Here is a 15426-nt window from a genome sequence, read left to right as displayed (position 1 = left end):
GATCCCTGGTCCGGAAAGATCCCACATGCCACGGAGCAACTAAGCCCGTCCGTGCGCCACAACTACTGAGCTTGCGCACCCTAGAGCCCCGTGCTCCGCAATAAGAGAAGCCACTGCAATGAGAAGCCCCTGCACCACAACGAAGAGTGGCCTCCACTGACCACAACTACAGAACGCCCGCATGCAGCAATGAAGACCCAATGCAGCCAAAAAAAACCAAATAAAATCCATCATTAGTCATCCCCTTACTGGGCTTTATTGTCCTTCTTGGCACTTATCTCTACATGATTTCACTCTATGTACGTACATGTTTATCGGTCTCTCTCTCCCACAAAACAATGGTAAACTCTCCAAGGGCAGAAACTTGGGGTGATTGCTGTAACCCTCAGATCAGTAAATAGAGCCTGGGACATGGAAGGCTCAACAGATATGCTGGATAACTGTAAAGTTAATTATAGTGAAAAAATATTTAGCTTCTGAAAAGTTGAATAAGCAAATGTTTAAAAAAAAGATTAGCATAGTGACTTTCTTTGATGTAACCATAAATATCTAAAGCAAATAGCGCCCAGCACATAAGACAGGGAGCCTCAACAATGTTAAGTCGTTTTTGTTACCTGTATCTCCCAAGGGAAAATTTAGGGGACATTTTTCCTCTTTATTCCCGCTACAGTGACTGGATTAGTAATTGGCACACAGTGCGCTCTCAATAAATGTTTGTGGGATGAATGAGCACCCCACTTCTACCAACGGGTAAACTGAGCCCAGAGAAAGCGCCTGGGCCAAAGTCATTGCAAGAGTTGAGAGCAAAGGCCGGAACAGTACAGGAATATCCTGACTCCGCCAGAGGGCTCGCTCCACCGTAGTTACTGATTCCCCTCTCCACACAACTGTGTTAAACCCTATCAAAGCCTTCAATTCTCAAGTTAAAAAAGCAAAAGTAAAAGACAGGTTGCCTGCGTGACCGGAAAGAAGAGGGCACGAAGCACCAAACAAGAGGTTTCCCGGGCGTCCAACAGACGCCAACGGGCACTCAACACCGTCACGTGACCAGGCATAGCACGTGACCCGCGGGCCCCAGCTCCTGCGCAGGCGCAGTGAGTCTCTTAGCCGCCATTTTAGAAATGGCGGCTCCGCTGGGAGGCATGTTCTCCGGGCAGCCACCCGGACCCCCGCCACCCCCGCCGGGGCTCTTGGCCCAGGCTTCCCTTCTTCAGGCCACACCAGGCGTTCCGAGAACTTCTAACAGTACCTTGGTGGACGAGTTGGAGTCATCGTTCGAGGTAAGATAAGACGTGGGCGTCTGTGTTCCCAGCCTCCCTTCTTTTCTGAAGCGTATGTTGCGCGTGCGCAGCTTCTCTCTTTCGGTGGTACCTGCACCGAAGTCGCTTGTATTAGCCTCCACATTGAATGGTGGCCGGAATTCTCCTCTGGTCGGCTGGCGGAGATGCGTAAACTTGACATTTCTGGAGCCACGTGGACTTGAAGTTTGTCTACCCCTAACTTTGGGACCCTTCTAGGTTTTCAGTGGTTTGTTCCCTTCCCACCCCTTCCTTGGTTCCATCCCTGAGTATCCTTTCCCGCGTCCCTGCGTGTTTAGTACGTGCTCATCCTCTCCGGACCGCAGCGTCCACCCCTATGTCCTGTATCCTTTCCGTTGGTCTCCACCCTTAAACGGTCCTAAAGTAGTGGGACTTTTGGAGCTGAATGGAGTTATTTAAGAGTTACTGTGGGGAGGTTGGTACTAAGGACCGAGGAAGGAGGAGGAAGGCTGGGGGGTGAGGAGAGAGGCAGAGGTGACCCAAACTCTGAGTTCTGCTCAAACATTAACCCTGTACCAAAGAAGATGGGGAGTGGTAGCAGACAAAGGAGAGGTAAAAAACAAGTGCTTAGAAATAAGATAGCTTCCTGTGGTCTCTGAAGTGGAAGATGAGCCATTAACGTGTGGAAATAAAGTAACTTGTAACTGGAATTACCTTTTCTACATTTTAAATCCTAGTCGTGTGACTTTTATACTGTATATAATAGCAGAGTAGTTGATAAACATAGTTTGTAAATGAACGTGTTATTGGGGCTGCGTGGACAAAATGCTTTTGCTGATGGGGTGTACATTCAAAAGTTTGGAGACAACAGATTTAAAGAACAGAGAAATCTCTTCCGTCTGGGAGGAGGATGAGAGGCCTTTGGGGCGGGGCTAAACCGTAAAGGAAAGGGACAGGTTAAGTTTTAGAGCAGCATCTAGCATTGAGAGGTGAGGTGGCTCTCATCGTGAGCTCTTGCTGAAACACTGGCCCTGTAGAAAGAAGTCCGCAGCTGACCACCAGCACCCTAATGCTTAAAACCCTTTAGTGGCTACCTGTGGCTGTTGGGATAGCCCAAGAGGTGCTGTGGTCTTCCTAACTCTGCATGTTCAAGTCTCTGCTCCAGACCCATCTCTTCTTACTCTGGCCACAGGAGACCTTCTGCTTGTGTTCTTCGTTTTCTCTTTGGGCTTCCAGGTCCCTCCCCCAGCTCACACATCACTTCCGCATCGACCCTGCCCTGCTGCTCTTTGTAGCACACTACATCAGGCTCTGTGAAGTCAGAGAACACCTGTTTTGCCCTCCCTCCTCTCATTGTATCTGTGGTGCTAATCCAGTGGTAGCAGATAGCAAGTGCTTGATGAATATTTGTCAAACAGTGAAGGAGCCTGTTATGTGTCAGGACCTGTCCTGAGTGCTAAGAATACACAGAAAACAGTTCCTGCCTTCAAGGAGCTCATGACTGTGCAGTGGAAAAAACAGATAAATGGCAGGCAGCTGCTGTGCTGTGGAATCAGTGCTCTGATAGGAGAAACCCGGGATACTCTGAGAACACATCTGGGCATGGCTGTCAAGGAGGGCTTCCCAGAAAACATGAAACCCAGGCGGGCATTGGGAATTAGCCAAGTGAAAAGGGTGGGGAGAGGTGCTACCTGGATCACCCGCCTAGTCTTCTCGCGAGACTCGGCTCAGCCTTCGTTTTCCATCAAGAGAAGTTATTTCTTACTCTAAAGTAAGATTCTTGATGTGTGAATGACATTTTTTTCTTTTGTGATATGTTTTGATCACACAGGCTTGTTTTGCTTCTCTGGTGAGTCAGGATTATGTCAATGGTACAGATCAGGAAGAAATTCGAACTGGTAAGAATTCCCTCATTGCTGATTTTACACTTGATGTGTTTCAGTCCCGCTTGTATCCTAAGAGAACTTTTCCAGGGAATAAGATTTGTGCAGTCTCTATATACTGCTGGTTCTTTGTTCAGTTTATTGACATCTTATGTCACTCATAATGAGCCACTTGTAATGAATGAGCTTTTCGTATTGGTACCAAGACAAAGAAGACCAATAGTGTGTACTGCTTTTTAAAGAACTAAGTTGGCCTTCCCTGGTGGTGCAGTGGTTAAGAATCTGCCTGCCAATGCAGGGGACACGGGTTCGAGCCCTGGTCCAGGAAGATCCCACATGCCACGGAGCAGCTGGGCCCATGTACCACAACTGCTGAGCCTGTGCTCTAGAGCCCGCGTGCCACAACTACTGAGCCCGTGCACCTAGAGCCTGTGCTCCACAACAAGAGAAGCCACTGCAATGAGAAGCCTGTACACCGCAACGAACAGTAGCCCCCACTCGCCGCAACTAGAGAAAGCCTGCGCGCAGCAACAAAGACCCAACACAGCCAAAGATAAATAAAATAAATAAATTTTAAAAAATTCCTCTATGTCTTTTAAAAAAAATAAAGAACTAAGTTTTTTGCTTCCCCTTCCTCGCCCAAGTTCTGTCCCCAGAGAGGTACTTCTGATTTCTTTGTACTGTGTTTTAATGTTTCATTTTAACTGGAAATCATGATGTTAATTGCTGGATCTCTGGATTGTCTTTCTTCAGAAGAACTTTTGCGTTGTAGTTAGGTTTCTTATTCACCTGGTAAAAGCACAGATTATCTGCTAGTTAATGTTGCTTAACACATAGGGGGTTGGGGTCAATAATATTGCTGTGGGCAGGATTAAGATCCCCGATTACATCTACAAGAAGGTGCTGTTTTGATATTCCAACTGTTGATTTATGAGAGAGATATATGTGTCTAGTGTTGTTCTTAATTTAATATTTTGGTCTTTTTTTTTTTAAGGTGTTGATCAGTGTATCCAGAAATTTCTAGATATTGCGAGACAGACAGAATGTTTTTTCTTACAAAAAAGATTGCAGTTGTCTGTGCAGAAACCAGAGCAAGTTATCAAAGAGGTACAAGCTCATTTCTCTCCCTAAGTTTAAGGAAGAGCAAATGTTGTCAAAATTCCATTTATGCTTTAAATGAGGTGCTCCATTTGCCCATTAGTTATAGTGGGGCTTCATAGCTTGAGTGTAAAATGTTGGTTGTCGTTCATGACAACCTGGACCTGGGGGTCAGGGGTGGAAAGCGGTGCTTCAAACACAGCAGCTCTCAGCTTTTACTCGTTTCATACACTGGCTTTCATGGAAGATTTTTCTTTTAAAAGAAAAAGGTTCTGCTTGAAAGGTTGAAAAACCATTAATGTAGATGATAAGCTCATTTTGAACAGGAACTGATCTGTGTGTCCCTGGTGCCTTACACACAGGAAGGGCTCTAGGCAATTTTGTTCAAGGAACCGAAAAGTAAATGTTCTGTCCCAGGCTCCTTGAAACTCAGGATTTCATTTATCTCAGTTGTTTGAAACCAGGGTATTTGGAAGTGTGTTGAGGTTGTCATTAATGGCATTTAGTGGATAGGGCCAGGGCCTGCCCCCTGCAGTGTGGAAGAGGGAAGAATCTTCCTGCCCAAAACACAGTGATGCCCCCAGTGGGAAATACTAAATTGGGATGATTATTTTCTTAGCAGTTTTTGAAATAACTCCTCCCACAAGCTGAGCAATTAGTCAAAATGTTCGTTTTATTCTGATACCAGCTGTTGAGAACGTGAATGGTAAGAAGGTGATATTCTTAAAATTCACCATATCAGATCATTTCCTGATTTGAATACCTGAGTGAAAGTCTAGGTGTGTTCAAGGCCAGGTCTTAATACAGGATTTTAATATGTTACTCATTAAAAAGCTCTTGAAAATGAGATTTTAACACTTCATAATCTGAAATGATAGAACAGTGGCTGTGGATTCTTTTAAAACAGTTAACATGTGTTTCAGATTCTCAGTGTTTTAGATTCTTCTCACAGTAGCCTTTGGACAGAGAGATATACTGAGTGCCTGGAGACCAGGATGGGAAAGAGACTGACTTCTTTTTGCCTGTCCTTTGGTACTTTGGAATTTTCTCATGTGTGTATTACTTACTAAAAGAACATGAATTAAAAATAAAAACTGTTAAGCAGGTATCTTTCATGAGAAGAGTGGCTTTGGGTTATTCAAATTATGCAGCCAAGCAGAGTAATCAGCCTAGTATGGTTCAGTCGGTTCTCTGTTTTGAATTTACTTCTTAGTGCTCTTAACTAATCAGGAACTATGTTTGTGTTTTGTGAGTTTACTCTGGCTTCATTGCTTTTGTTTGTAGGATGTCTCAGAACTGAGGAACGAATTACAGCGAAAGGACGCTCTGGTCCAGAAGCACTTAACAAAACTGAGACATTGGCAGCAGGTGCTGGAGGACATCAACATGCAGCACAAAAAGCCAGCCGACATCCCTCAGGGTTCCCTGGCCTACCTCGAGCAGGCGTCTGCAAATATCCCTGCACCGATGAAGCAGACCTGAGGAAAAGCCACCTGAACGTGAGCTGGTGGCTGAGTCAGCCCAGACACAGTTCTGTCAAACATCACTTCTTGTAGACATGACATTTTGGGAGAACTCTTTGCCAGAGAGTGAGATGATTTTAGTTTTGTGCTCTCATCTAAAAATTTCCCCCTATTTTTATAAGCGTTATTTCTGGAGTACTTTATAAAATGCTTATTGCTTTGGTAAACCAAGTATATTGTCTTTAGCAAAATTTAAGACTGTTAATATGGTGCCGTTTACAGATTCCTTTTTATGTTTTTTGCTGCTTGTTTTTATTATTTTTATTTTTGTATGAGTGTTTATCTCTGTTTCCAGTTTTAGATTATTTTGTATGATCTGAGGGGAAAAGCTTGTATGATCTGATCTGCATATCAAAGGATGAGGATTTTGGTTGTAGGCCTTTTATGATAATTTACCCATCAGTGGCAGTATATAAAAATATTAAATTTGCTGTTTTTCGAGACTGAACTACCTAAAGAAGAGGAGTCTAATGTAACGATGTAACACTTCCAGAACCTCAGAATGAGGATATTTTGTAAATAGGTTGGAAGAGGATTATAATATCGTAGGTTAGTGTAGTAACTGTTACTGCAGTAACATAGTGCTATAGGAATCCAGCAGTATCCTTAAGTTAATGTTGACTTTTATTTGGGGTAAGTTTATATTTTGTGTAGTGTTCATTTACTTTTGGGGGAGGGTAGGAGCAGTGATATGCTAGTGATATTCATTTCTGCAATAATCAGTTTAAGTAACAGAACGGACCCTGCTCTCAATAGGGGCATAGGTGAAGTGTGAGGGTTAAAGATTGCTGTGATTATCTCTGAGTTTTGAGTTTTGTTTGTTTGTTCTGCTATTTGGAGCAGATTTTTCCATTAATGAATTTCTTGCTAATGGGTGGTGTTGATTCCAAGGGACTGGGGCCTCGAGGTGGGAGGTTGGCTGCAGGGTGCATGGGAGACTCAGTGTTTGGGAAGATACTTTACCCTCTGTCGGTCACACAGGCCACCTCAGCTTCTCTGTTGAACTGCTGTTGAGAAGTACAAACCGGCATCGTGCCTGGTCTGCTGTTGAGTAATACAGACCAGCATTGTGCCTGGTCTCCTTGGAGGAGGCTTTCCTCTCTCTGTTGTTCACATTCCCTCATTAGATTACAGCCCTTCTCCCTCACCCAGTGCTGCACTGTCTCTTGAGCAGGCAGCAATTCTGTGACTCGGTGTCTTGGCTCGCTTTCCCTCCAGTCTTGAAGGCCCCGCCCCACCTACCTTGACATCCACTCAAGTTCCCGTCTGACCTGGATGGCACCTGGTCTCTGCAGCCTCCAAAGGCCCTCTCCGTCGTATCCACAGGACACAGGACTTCTTGTCTCTTCTGCCAGCCTTGCTTGGTTCTCCCTCTGCAGTTAGTGATCTGTCTCTTTGTTCCTCATGAGAAGTAGGCATTATTCTCCTCTGAATATACAGGGACCACTTATTATCTTTTATACATAATAACTTAGTACTTATTTTTGTTTGTGTGTGTTTGTGTATGGTACACAGCCGGAGGCCAATGAATTTCCTCATTCGGAGTATATAGTTAAACAAAGCTTTTAAAAGTTGTTTTCAATCACATTATCTGATTTCAAGGTTGTTAACCTGGTCATCTCGTGCCAATTAGAAGCTCTTGACTGGCAGCTGTAGATTTCTTGATTAAAAACCTAACTAAATTGATTACATTTTAGGCATTCTTTCAGTAATGAAGAGGTGCTTAGTGAAAAGTTCAGGAACTATTCTATTTGGTGCTTAGTAAAAATATTTTGAATTAATGTGTGTACCAGTTACTGTCATTTCTTTACTAAATTCAAAAGTTTTCTGGCACATAAACATTTCACTTTTTTCTGTTTGTAAATATCTTTTTCCTTTTTAGTGACATCTTGCTGGTTGACAAACAGAAAATCCTCTGGGATGCCCTCTCCTTCAAGGAGAAAGTAATGAGCCATCAGCTGGACTTTCCCTCACCTTCCCTCTGGGGATGACAGACCAACCCGCATCTTCAGGGCATCTTTATTCCCTTCGTGGTCCATCTGCTGAAGCGCTTACCCTGTATAAGATGAACCTTTCCACAAATGATCTGGGTCCAGGCCCGTTGCCTTCTCTAGGGTTTAACCCCCTGGGGACTCTCTGCCCCCTGCAGCTCACGGAATTCTTGGTCTTCCCTGCTGCGATGCGATGCCTGAGCGCTGCCCCATTTCCCGGCCCCTCGTTCAGTCTCCAGCTCCTCCACGCTCCCCGCCCCCAGGCTGTGACGTGTGGCTCCACAGCTCCAGCTGTGCTTGTGATGGCTCCCAGCTGCTTCACTGTGACACTTCATCATCTTCTTTATTTGAACTCATTCTCTTATTCTCTTTAATACATCTCCCCTTCTTTTCTCTTTCCTCTTCTCCCCAACCTCTAAATGTTGACGTTCCTGAGGGTTTGGTCCTGGGCCACTGGAGGCCACGAAGGAGCCCTGCTCAGTTATCTCAAAGGCCATGCTCTTTCCTGGGTGTGACCAAGCACAGTGGGGACACTGGATCTGTGTCATTTCTGCCCAACACAGACCCCTCTAATGAGCAGTCCCTGCTCTGGAGCTCTTCAGCCTAGCCGAGGCTTTTTCTCCAAACTCTGCTGTTGTCTAAGCCTCTTCCCCAAATCTTCCTTGGCTTTCTACACGGGTGTCAACTCTCCGTCAAAATCTGAAGGCTCTTCCTGCCTCCTGCTTCTTCCCCTTTATTCAACACAGGTGTTTCCCCTGAGAAGGGTGGAAACCTGCCCCTGACAAGGGATGCCGACCCAGCACTGCTTGGCCATGTTATTCTCCTACGGGACAGAAGCAGTCTCGGGATACCAGCCTCCTAGATAAAGCTGCTCTGAGACCATGGTAAAGCAAGACAAACCAAAACCACTTCACAACTTTGTCTAAGCACAGGAAAAAAAAACAAGGTCACTGTGCCACCCCCCAAATACCAAATATTCTCCTGGCTAAAAAATAAGTGACTGCTTTTTCTTTTTTTTTTTTTTTTAAACCATTTACAGCTTTATCTCTGGTCTGCCCTTCTTATAGATAAGATTTATTAAGACACCCAGTCATAGAGTTGCCCCTGCCTTCTGACAGCATCTAATCTAGAATGAATCCCTGCTTCTTTAGACCCTCCTGGAAATCACCCAACCAATGCTTTACTTCAATACTCAAGGAATATGTCCTAAAGAAAAAAATGATAGAAGCATGCCAAGATTTACTTAACAGACACAATCGTTTGCATATAACCTAGAAATTTAACATGATCTTTCACTTGCCTGCAACAAGAAAGGAGTCAAGACAGATGTGGGGTCTCAGTAAAATTCTATCCCTGCAGCATGTGTTATGCTGAGTTAAAGGACAGTAGTATAAAGTGCAGCCTCCTTTGTTAGTCATCAGGAGTTGCACAGTAGTGGGAAAATAATTTCAACAAAAACAAAAGTAGAACTACCTGTATGTAGTCTTTAAAACACAAACATTGTCCTACAATGCTCACCCTAAGCAGGTAACAAAACTAAAAAATACTTGATACTGAAAAATAATACGGCATGTTACACGGATAGTAACAAGTATTTGCATTTAAAAATTTATGTTATTGGGCCACGTGTTTTGATTAGGTAGTAAATTTACTTTTAAATTGTGAGTCTGAGTTGTAATTGCATTTCTCTCAAAATGACATAAGTGCATGAGCAGCTACGTTTTTTTTTTTTTAATTAATTTATTTTTAACATCTGTATTGGAGTATAATTGCTTTACAATGGTGTGTTAGTTTCTGCTTTATAACAAAGTGAATCAGCTATACATATACATATATCCCTATATCTCTTCCCTCTTGCATCTCCGTCCCTCCCACCCTCCTTATCCCATTCCTCTAGGTGGTCACCAAGCACCGCAGCTACGTTTTATTGAAGATGATCTGACTGAGGTTAATGTGAACTTCCTATTTCCAAGTTCAGCCTTCATCTAATTTCACCTTTCTTTGGAAAATCAATACAAATCACAACCATTTTTATTGCCCAGTTTAAAGTTTTATTCAAAGAGCAAAGATTTGATGGTGCATAGAATAGACAACTGTTTATGGGCCACTTGCTGGGCCAGCACCAAAGGATTGAGAACATATTTTGACCACTAAAAGTTGTACTGAGTCTTGCCAAATTGCACCGCTCCGTCAGAGGGTCCGACAGCTCAGCGTGGACTGACAGCGAGGTCAGCATTGTGAATGGCCATTCCCAGTTCCCTTTAATCTGCTGAGCATCCATACAATGGGGAAGCAATGCACCATGAGGCAAGACTAGCGGTTCAGTAGATCTTTCACTTCAAAGAATAATCTAGAAACCATCACAAATGACCAAGTTGATGCTACAGTCATTGAAGTTGAGATGTATGACGGGGTGAGGCTCAGTTACTCACAGAAAAATCCTGGCAAGGCCTAATTCCAATTCATGATTAGTATCATTACCCATATTTTGCTTAAACTTCAAAAAGCCCCTTTGAGGTAGGTGTTCTGCCCTCTATAATCTTCTTCATGTCCTGGACCTAGGAAGTCAAAATATTTGATCCAAGTATGCCAAGGTCTGCTATAGTCCATTCCTAGTAGTTTTGTTTTCTTTGGTTTTTTAAAATTGGCTTTCCTGGTTATTCTGAGCTTTGTTTTATTCCTCTACCTATTGAGGTTACATGTGTATTTTGGAATTATATCATTTACATAGAAACACTTTTCAAGTGAAGATGACCAGCATCCTAGGAAAATGAAACCAATTTAAAAGTAGACCATGGAAATCACAAAGTCTGATATTCCACAAGGCGGATTGCAATCTTATGGACACTAGAAATACCATGGGTAGGTCATCAGTAACATTAATAATATTTCCCTATGGGCGCTTTCTGATAACACTGGCTTGTTTTATCTTAATGTCACAATGAAACAGTATGAAATGTTAATGCAAGAATTTGTTTTAGCTATGTATGTTAAATCGTATTACAAGCAAGTTATTTGGTTGGTTGGCTTTTTAGTTCATTCCTTCAATCAGATGCTTCAAAAGAAATGTGTTTCAAATATCCACTTTATGATCAGTTTAAGGATCAGTTTAGAAAGAAAAATATTTGGTAAACCATTCCTGGTGGGCTGAGCCCTGCTTCTGCTGGACTTCTTTGGGTTGGGCTGTTTCATCATCTTGTGTCCTAAAAACAAACAAAAAGTTTTCTTAGATGGTTTTGAAAATTATTCAATAAACAACTTAATACTCTACCATCTTTTCAGGGAAAGATAACTGCTGCTTTACTCTTAAAAAGATACTAGAACATGATGGGCCAATATTAGGAGCTAGAAACAAGTTGTGAAGGATGGGGACGGAGAGGGAGCATCTAATTCCAGTTTTGAAAACAGAAGGTTCTCCATTGTTTCACTTAACACTAATGAGGCATATTTTGCAACATGTACTATTTATTTCAGGCACAAATTAAACAATAAACCCCCTCCAAAAACAGGTAAAAGAAGAAATGGTTAATCAATACAGTATTACACTTTATGGCTTCTTCAAAAGTTATCTGATGTGCTCTGGCATTTCAATGAGGTTGTGAAATTAGCCTAATAAATTGAAAAGGGGAGGCGGTAGGTAAGAAAGTACAGTGTATACCTGTCTGAACGGTCTCTAACTGCATTTGTGAAGCTTCTTATAAAACAGTGGGGGGATTCCCCCGTGGTCCAGTGATAAAGAACCTGCCTTACAATGCGGGGGACACGGGTTCGATCCCTGGTCAGGGAACTAAGATTCCACATGCCGCGGGGCAACTAATCTTGCGCGCCACAACTACTGAGCTCGGTGCCTCAACGAGAGCCCACATGCAGCAAACTACAGAGCCCACGCGCCCTGGAGCCTGCGCACCAAAACGAGAGAGAAAACCCGCATGCCACAACTAGAGAGAAGCCTGCGCGCTGCAACAAAAGATCCCGCACGCCTCAACAGGGATCCCGCGTGCCACAACTAAGACCTGATGCAGCCAAAAATATAAAATAAATCTTAAAAACAAGCAAAAAAACAGTGGGAACACAGCTTTAAACAGAAGTGTGTGATAATGAGATGAACTGTGGCCAGTCAGGCTGGCTCTGGCAGTTAATAGACCGTGTGCTTGGGGCTCCAGGCCTCAGTGTCCTCAGCTGTGACACAAAGGGCTGGACTCGTTCAGTGACTGACAGGAAGTCCTTCCAGGTCCACACTCATATTTGTCCAAATAGCCTTGGGCAGGCAGGGCCTTTGGAAAAGGAACATTTCAGAAGGGGCCCTTTCAGAAATGCAAACTTCAAAGCCCAGAATTAAAGATTTTGCTCTGAACGGAAGGCTGGACAGGAAGGAATAAACAAAGGGGAGGGGCTTCCCTGGTGGCGCAGTGGTTGAGTCTGCCTGCCAATGCAGGGGATACGGGTTCGAGCCCTGGTCCGGGAAGATCCCAAATGCCGCGGAGCAAATGGGCCCGCGAGCCACAATTACTGAGCCTGTGCGTCTGGAGCCTGTGCTCTGCAACAAGAGAGGCCGCGATGGTGAGAGGCCCGTGCACCGCGATGAAGAGTGGCCCCCGCTTGCCGCAACTGGAGAAAGCCCTTGCACAGAAACTAAGACCCAACACAGCCATAAATAAATAAATAAATAAATTTTTTAAAAAAAGGGGAAATAACACATTTCTGGAAGAGAAGCACGCTGCAAGGGCTTCTGGAAAGATAAGGCAGTATCAGAGATCATCATGTGTGATCAACCAAACCCACAGATTAAGAGGCCTTAAAATTACAAGATGATTATACAATGAATCTTGAGAAGTAACCTTAATAATAATAATGGAAAATTACTGAATGCTTCTGTGCCAGGTCTTGTGCTAAGCATGTCCTGTGGATTAATTCCTTCAGTCTCACATGAGTCTAATGAGGTAGGTGCTGTATTATCTTCATTTTAGAGGTGAGGAAACAGACTCAGAGAAGTCAAGTGAGCTGCCCAAAGCCAAGCAAGCTTAAGAACAAGGACGACCAGAACTTGAATCCAGACTCAAGGCCAGATGATGAGTCCATCTTCTGTGTGACCCACTCTGAAGTGGTCAGCAAAGTGATTCAATGTCCCCTGTCTAATCATCCATGGGAAAAAAAAAAAAAGGTTTTCTGGAATTTGGTATCAGGAGTAGTGCCTCTTCTAAAGAGTGACCTATTTCCCTTCTCTTACATATCTTCCTTTTTGGCTGGGTTGTAATTTGTCCAAGGCAGGGCTTGTTTCGTTACCCTTTGTATTGGCCCAAAGGCTGGGTATTTAACAGGTACCAGAAAGGAACACTAATTTCCCTCCTGACTATGGGAAAATGGAATCATAGCTTTGGCCCCCTACCTTGTGGCAGTTTTTACATCTAGAGATGGGGTGGGTTTGTAAGGCTGGCCACAGCTGGGGCCTGGGTCCAAGCTGGGTGACTTAGTTATCGGAGTGTTGATCCTGGAGCTCAGGTCGCCACTCAGAAAGTTCTTAGCATAGGAAGCGAGGTTTGGCACACTGACCACTCGGCTGGGCACTTCCTCCATCTTCTTTTTCTGTTGGTATTAAAGAAAAGGCCTGTTAGTACCACCCAAAGAGGCATTATTGTAAAAGTAGATAAGGTCTGCCCAACCGAAATTATGTGAGCAAGGAGGCAATAACTTAACATGTTATTTTTTAAAGCATTTTTTCTTCCAATCCACTTTGTGCTTTAAAAAAAACACAGGCTCATAATCTCTTATCCAAAACTTCTGGTGACAAATGTGTTTTTTAATTTAAAATCTTGTTTTAGATTTTAAAAGGCTATATAACACCCCCAGCAGAAGCTGGGCCCACCTTGTCCTCAAACACATTAATATTTCTGGAGTGAAACTAACATTGTGTCACACCAAAAGGGATATATAAAAGTTACAAATGAGCTTACATGAATTCAGTTTGGGTTAGGTTTACTGTCCTATGAGTTACCAAAAAAATACAAATTTTTAAGCACTTTAGGATTTTGTGATAGCAGATGAGATTTGGATGTGAATATTCTCACTGTAGTAAATTCCAAAAATTTTTATAAAAGGAAAAAACGTTACAGTGAAGGATTCTTCTCTCTCTCCTTCCTATCACCCAGATATAGCCATTATTAATAGCGACACATTTATATATAAAAAGTTTGGAGAATTCAAAAAACTCATAAAAATAAAAAACACACATAATCTGCCTAGCCAGATATAAATACTGTTTGTTAATAATTTGGACTATTTCCTGGGGGTCTTATTTTCAATGAATATTCCTCTAAATGAATGCTGGACAATTGATAAATAAGCTGCCATTACCTTTGGGAAAAACAAAGCCAGCAGAATTATGTAATGCATTGAAACCAGTAGGACCAATTTACCTTCATGGAAGGGGTCAAATACCCTGGGCGAGGATTGAAAGAGAAGGACCGATTCCGATGGGACACTGCGCTGGGGAATGCTGTGTAGTGAAATCTTCTCTCCTCCTGGAAAAACGATACAATTGAGTCTAAATGAGCCTAACTACACAGCACACTGAGTTTAATTTGAAGGAAGATGGCCGTGTGAGAGCAGACTACAGAGAGGAGGAAAGACCAGGGAAGGGAGGAGAAGTCAGTGGGAATCAAGCTGCCATCCACTGAAGCTTTGAGGAAGCACCTTTATTTCTGGGGCCTTTGTGTCCCCAGCGCCCCTTGTGAAGGAAAGGGTGAGATTTTTTGGAATGCCTTAGGGAAGTCAGAGATCCAGGTACTCTTAGGATCTGAGCAGAATCTACTGCAGAAGGTTATTAAGACAAAGAAAAAGAAACCCAGGTACAATCACTATATGGCCAATCTTCTTTACCTGTGTCATTCTCCACTTTTTTCTTTCCTGCTGTATTGTTTTTAAAGCAAGTTTCAGTTGTATAATTTCATCTGTAAAAACATTGAGGGCTTCCCTGGTGGCGCAGTGGTTAAGAATCCACCTGCCAATGCAGGGGACACGGGTGCGAGCCCTGGTCTGGGAAGATCCCACATGCCGCGGAGCAACTAAGCCCGTGTGCCACAACTACTGAGCCTGCGCTCTAGAGCCTGTGAGCCACAACTACTGAGCCCATGTGCGACAACTACTGAAGCCTGCACGCCTAGAGCCCGTGCTCCACAACAACAGAAGCCACCGCAATGAGAAGCCCAAGCACCGCAACGAAGAGTAGCCCCCGCTCGCTGCAACTAGAGAAAGCCTGCGTGCAGCAACGAAGACCCAACACAGCCAAAAAAAACCCAAAAAACAAAAAAAACATTGATAAGTGTTTCTAAGGGATAAGGACTCTTTTTTTAAAAAGCACATAACCACAATACCTTTGTCACACTTAGCAAGCAAGCAATTCCTTATTAGTATCATCTAATTTTCAGTTGGTGGTTAAGTTTTCCTCTTCATCTTGACATGAAGCAATGTGACTGGGGAGTAGGAGGGTGCAAGGATGGGCGTGAGATACAAGTGTGCATGTGTATTGTGGGAGGATGTGTGGCTGTGTAAGCCACCGTAAGACCATGGATTTTACTCTGAGAAGGACAGGGAGCCACAGGAGGTGCTGAACAGAGCCGTGTGTGGTCCGACTTACATTTTTATAAGATTACTCTGGTCGCTGTGAGGTCAACAG

The 15426-nt window shown here is 43.4% G+C and overlaps 2 protein-coding genes across 3 annotated transcripts in view; one reads left to right on the top strand and one right to left on the bottom strand.

Moving 5' to 3' along the window:
- The first annotated feature begins 1082 nt into the window (after positions 1–1082).
- MED28 (mediator complex subunit 28) lies at positions 1083–8817 on the top strand. Of its 2 annotated transcripts, XR_005019958.1 has the most exons (5): positions 1111–1280; positions 3091–3157; positions 4137–4249; positions 5525–7141; positions 7646–8687. XR_005019958.1 is itself a non-coding variant. In XM_036852665.1 (4 exons), the coding sequence occupies exons 1-4, from the start codon at positions 1122–1124 to the stop codon at positions 5720–5722; spliced, it is 537 nt and encodes a 178-aa protein (XP_036708560.1). In that variant the 5' UTR covers positions 1083–1121; the 3' UTR covers positions 5723–8817. The 2 variants fall into 2 exon arrangements, 1 of the variants encoding a protein (XP_036708560.1); XM_036852665.1 differs by having other exon boundaries at positions 1083–1280; positions 5525–8817.
- FAM184B (family with sequence similarity 184 member B) overlaps positions 8720–15426 on the bottom strand; it is a 122525-nt gene continuing 115818 nt past the window's right edge. The window contains exons 16-18 of the mRNA XM_036852664.1: positions 14168–14272; positions 13141–13337; positions 8720–10957 (exon numbers count right to left, since the gene is read on the bottom strand). Coding sequence (XP_036708559.1) covers positions 10864–10957; positions 13141–13337; positions 14168–14272 — 396 coding nt within the window. The 3' untranslated portion in view covers positions 8720–10863. The remainder of the gene's footprint in view (positions 10958–13140; positions 13338–14167; positions 14273–15426) is intronic.

The sequence above is a fragment of the Balaenoptera musculus genome, chromosome 5 (assembly GCF_009873245.2).
Source record: "Balaenoptera musculus isolate JJ_BM4_2016_0621 chromosome 5, mBalMus1.pri.v3, whole genome shotgun sequence".
NCBI lineage: Eukaryota > Metazoa > Chordata > Mammalia > Artiodactyla > Balaenopteridae > Balaenoptera > Balaenoptera musculus.
The sequence above is the reverse complement of the archived record's forward strand: the minus strand, read 5'-3'. Positions and strand labels throughout refer to the sequence as shown.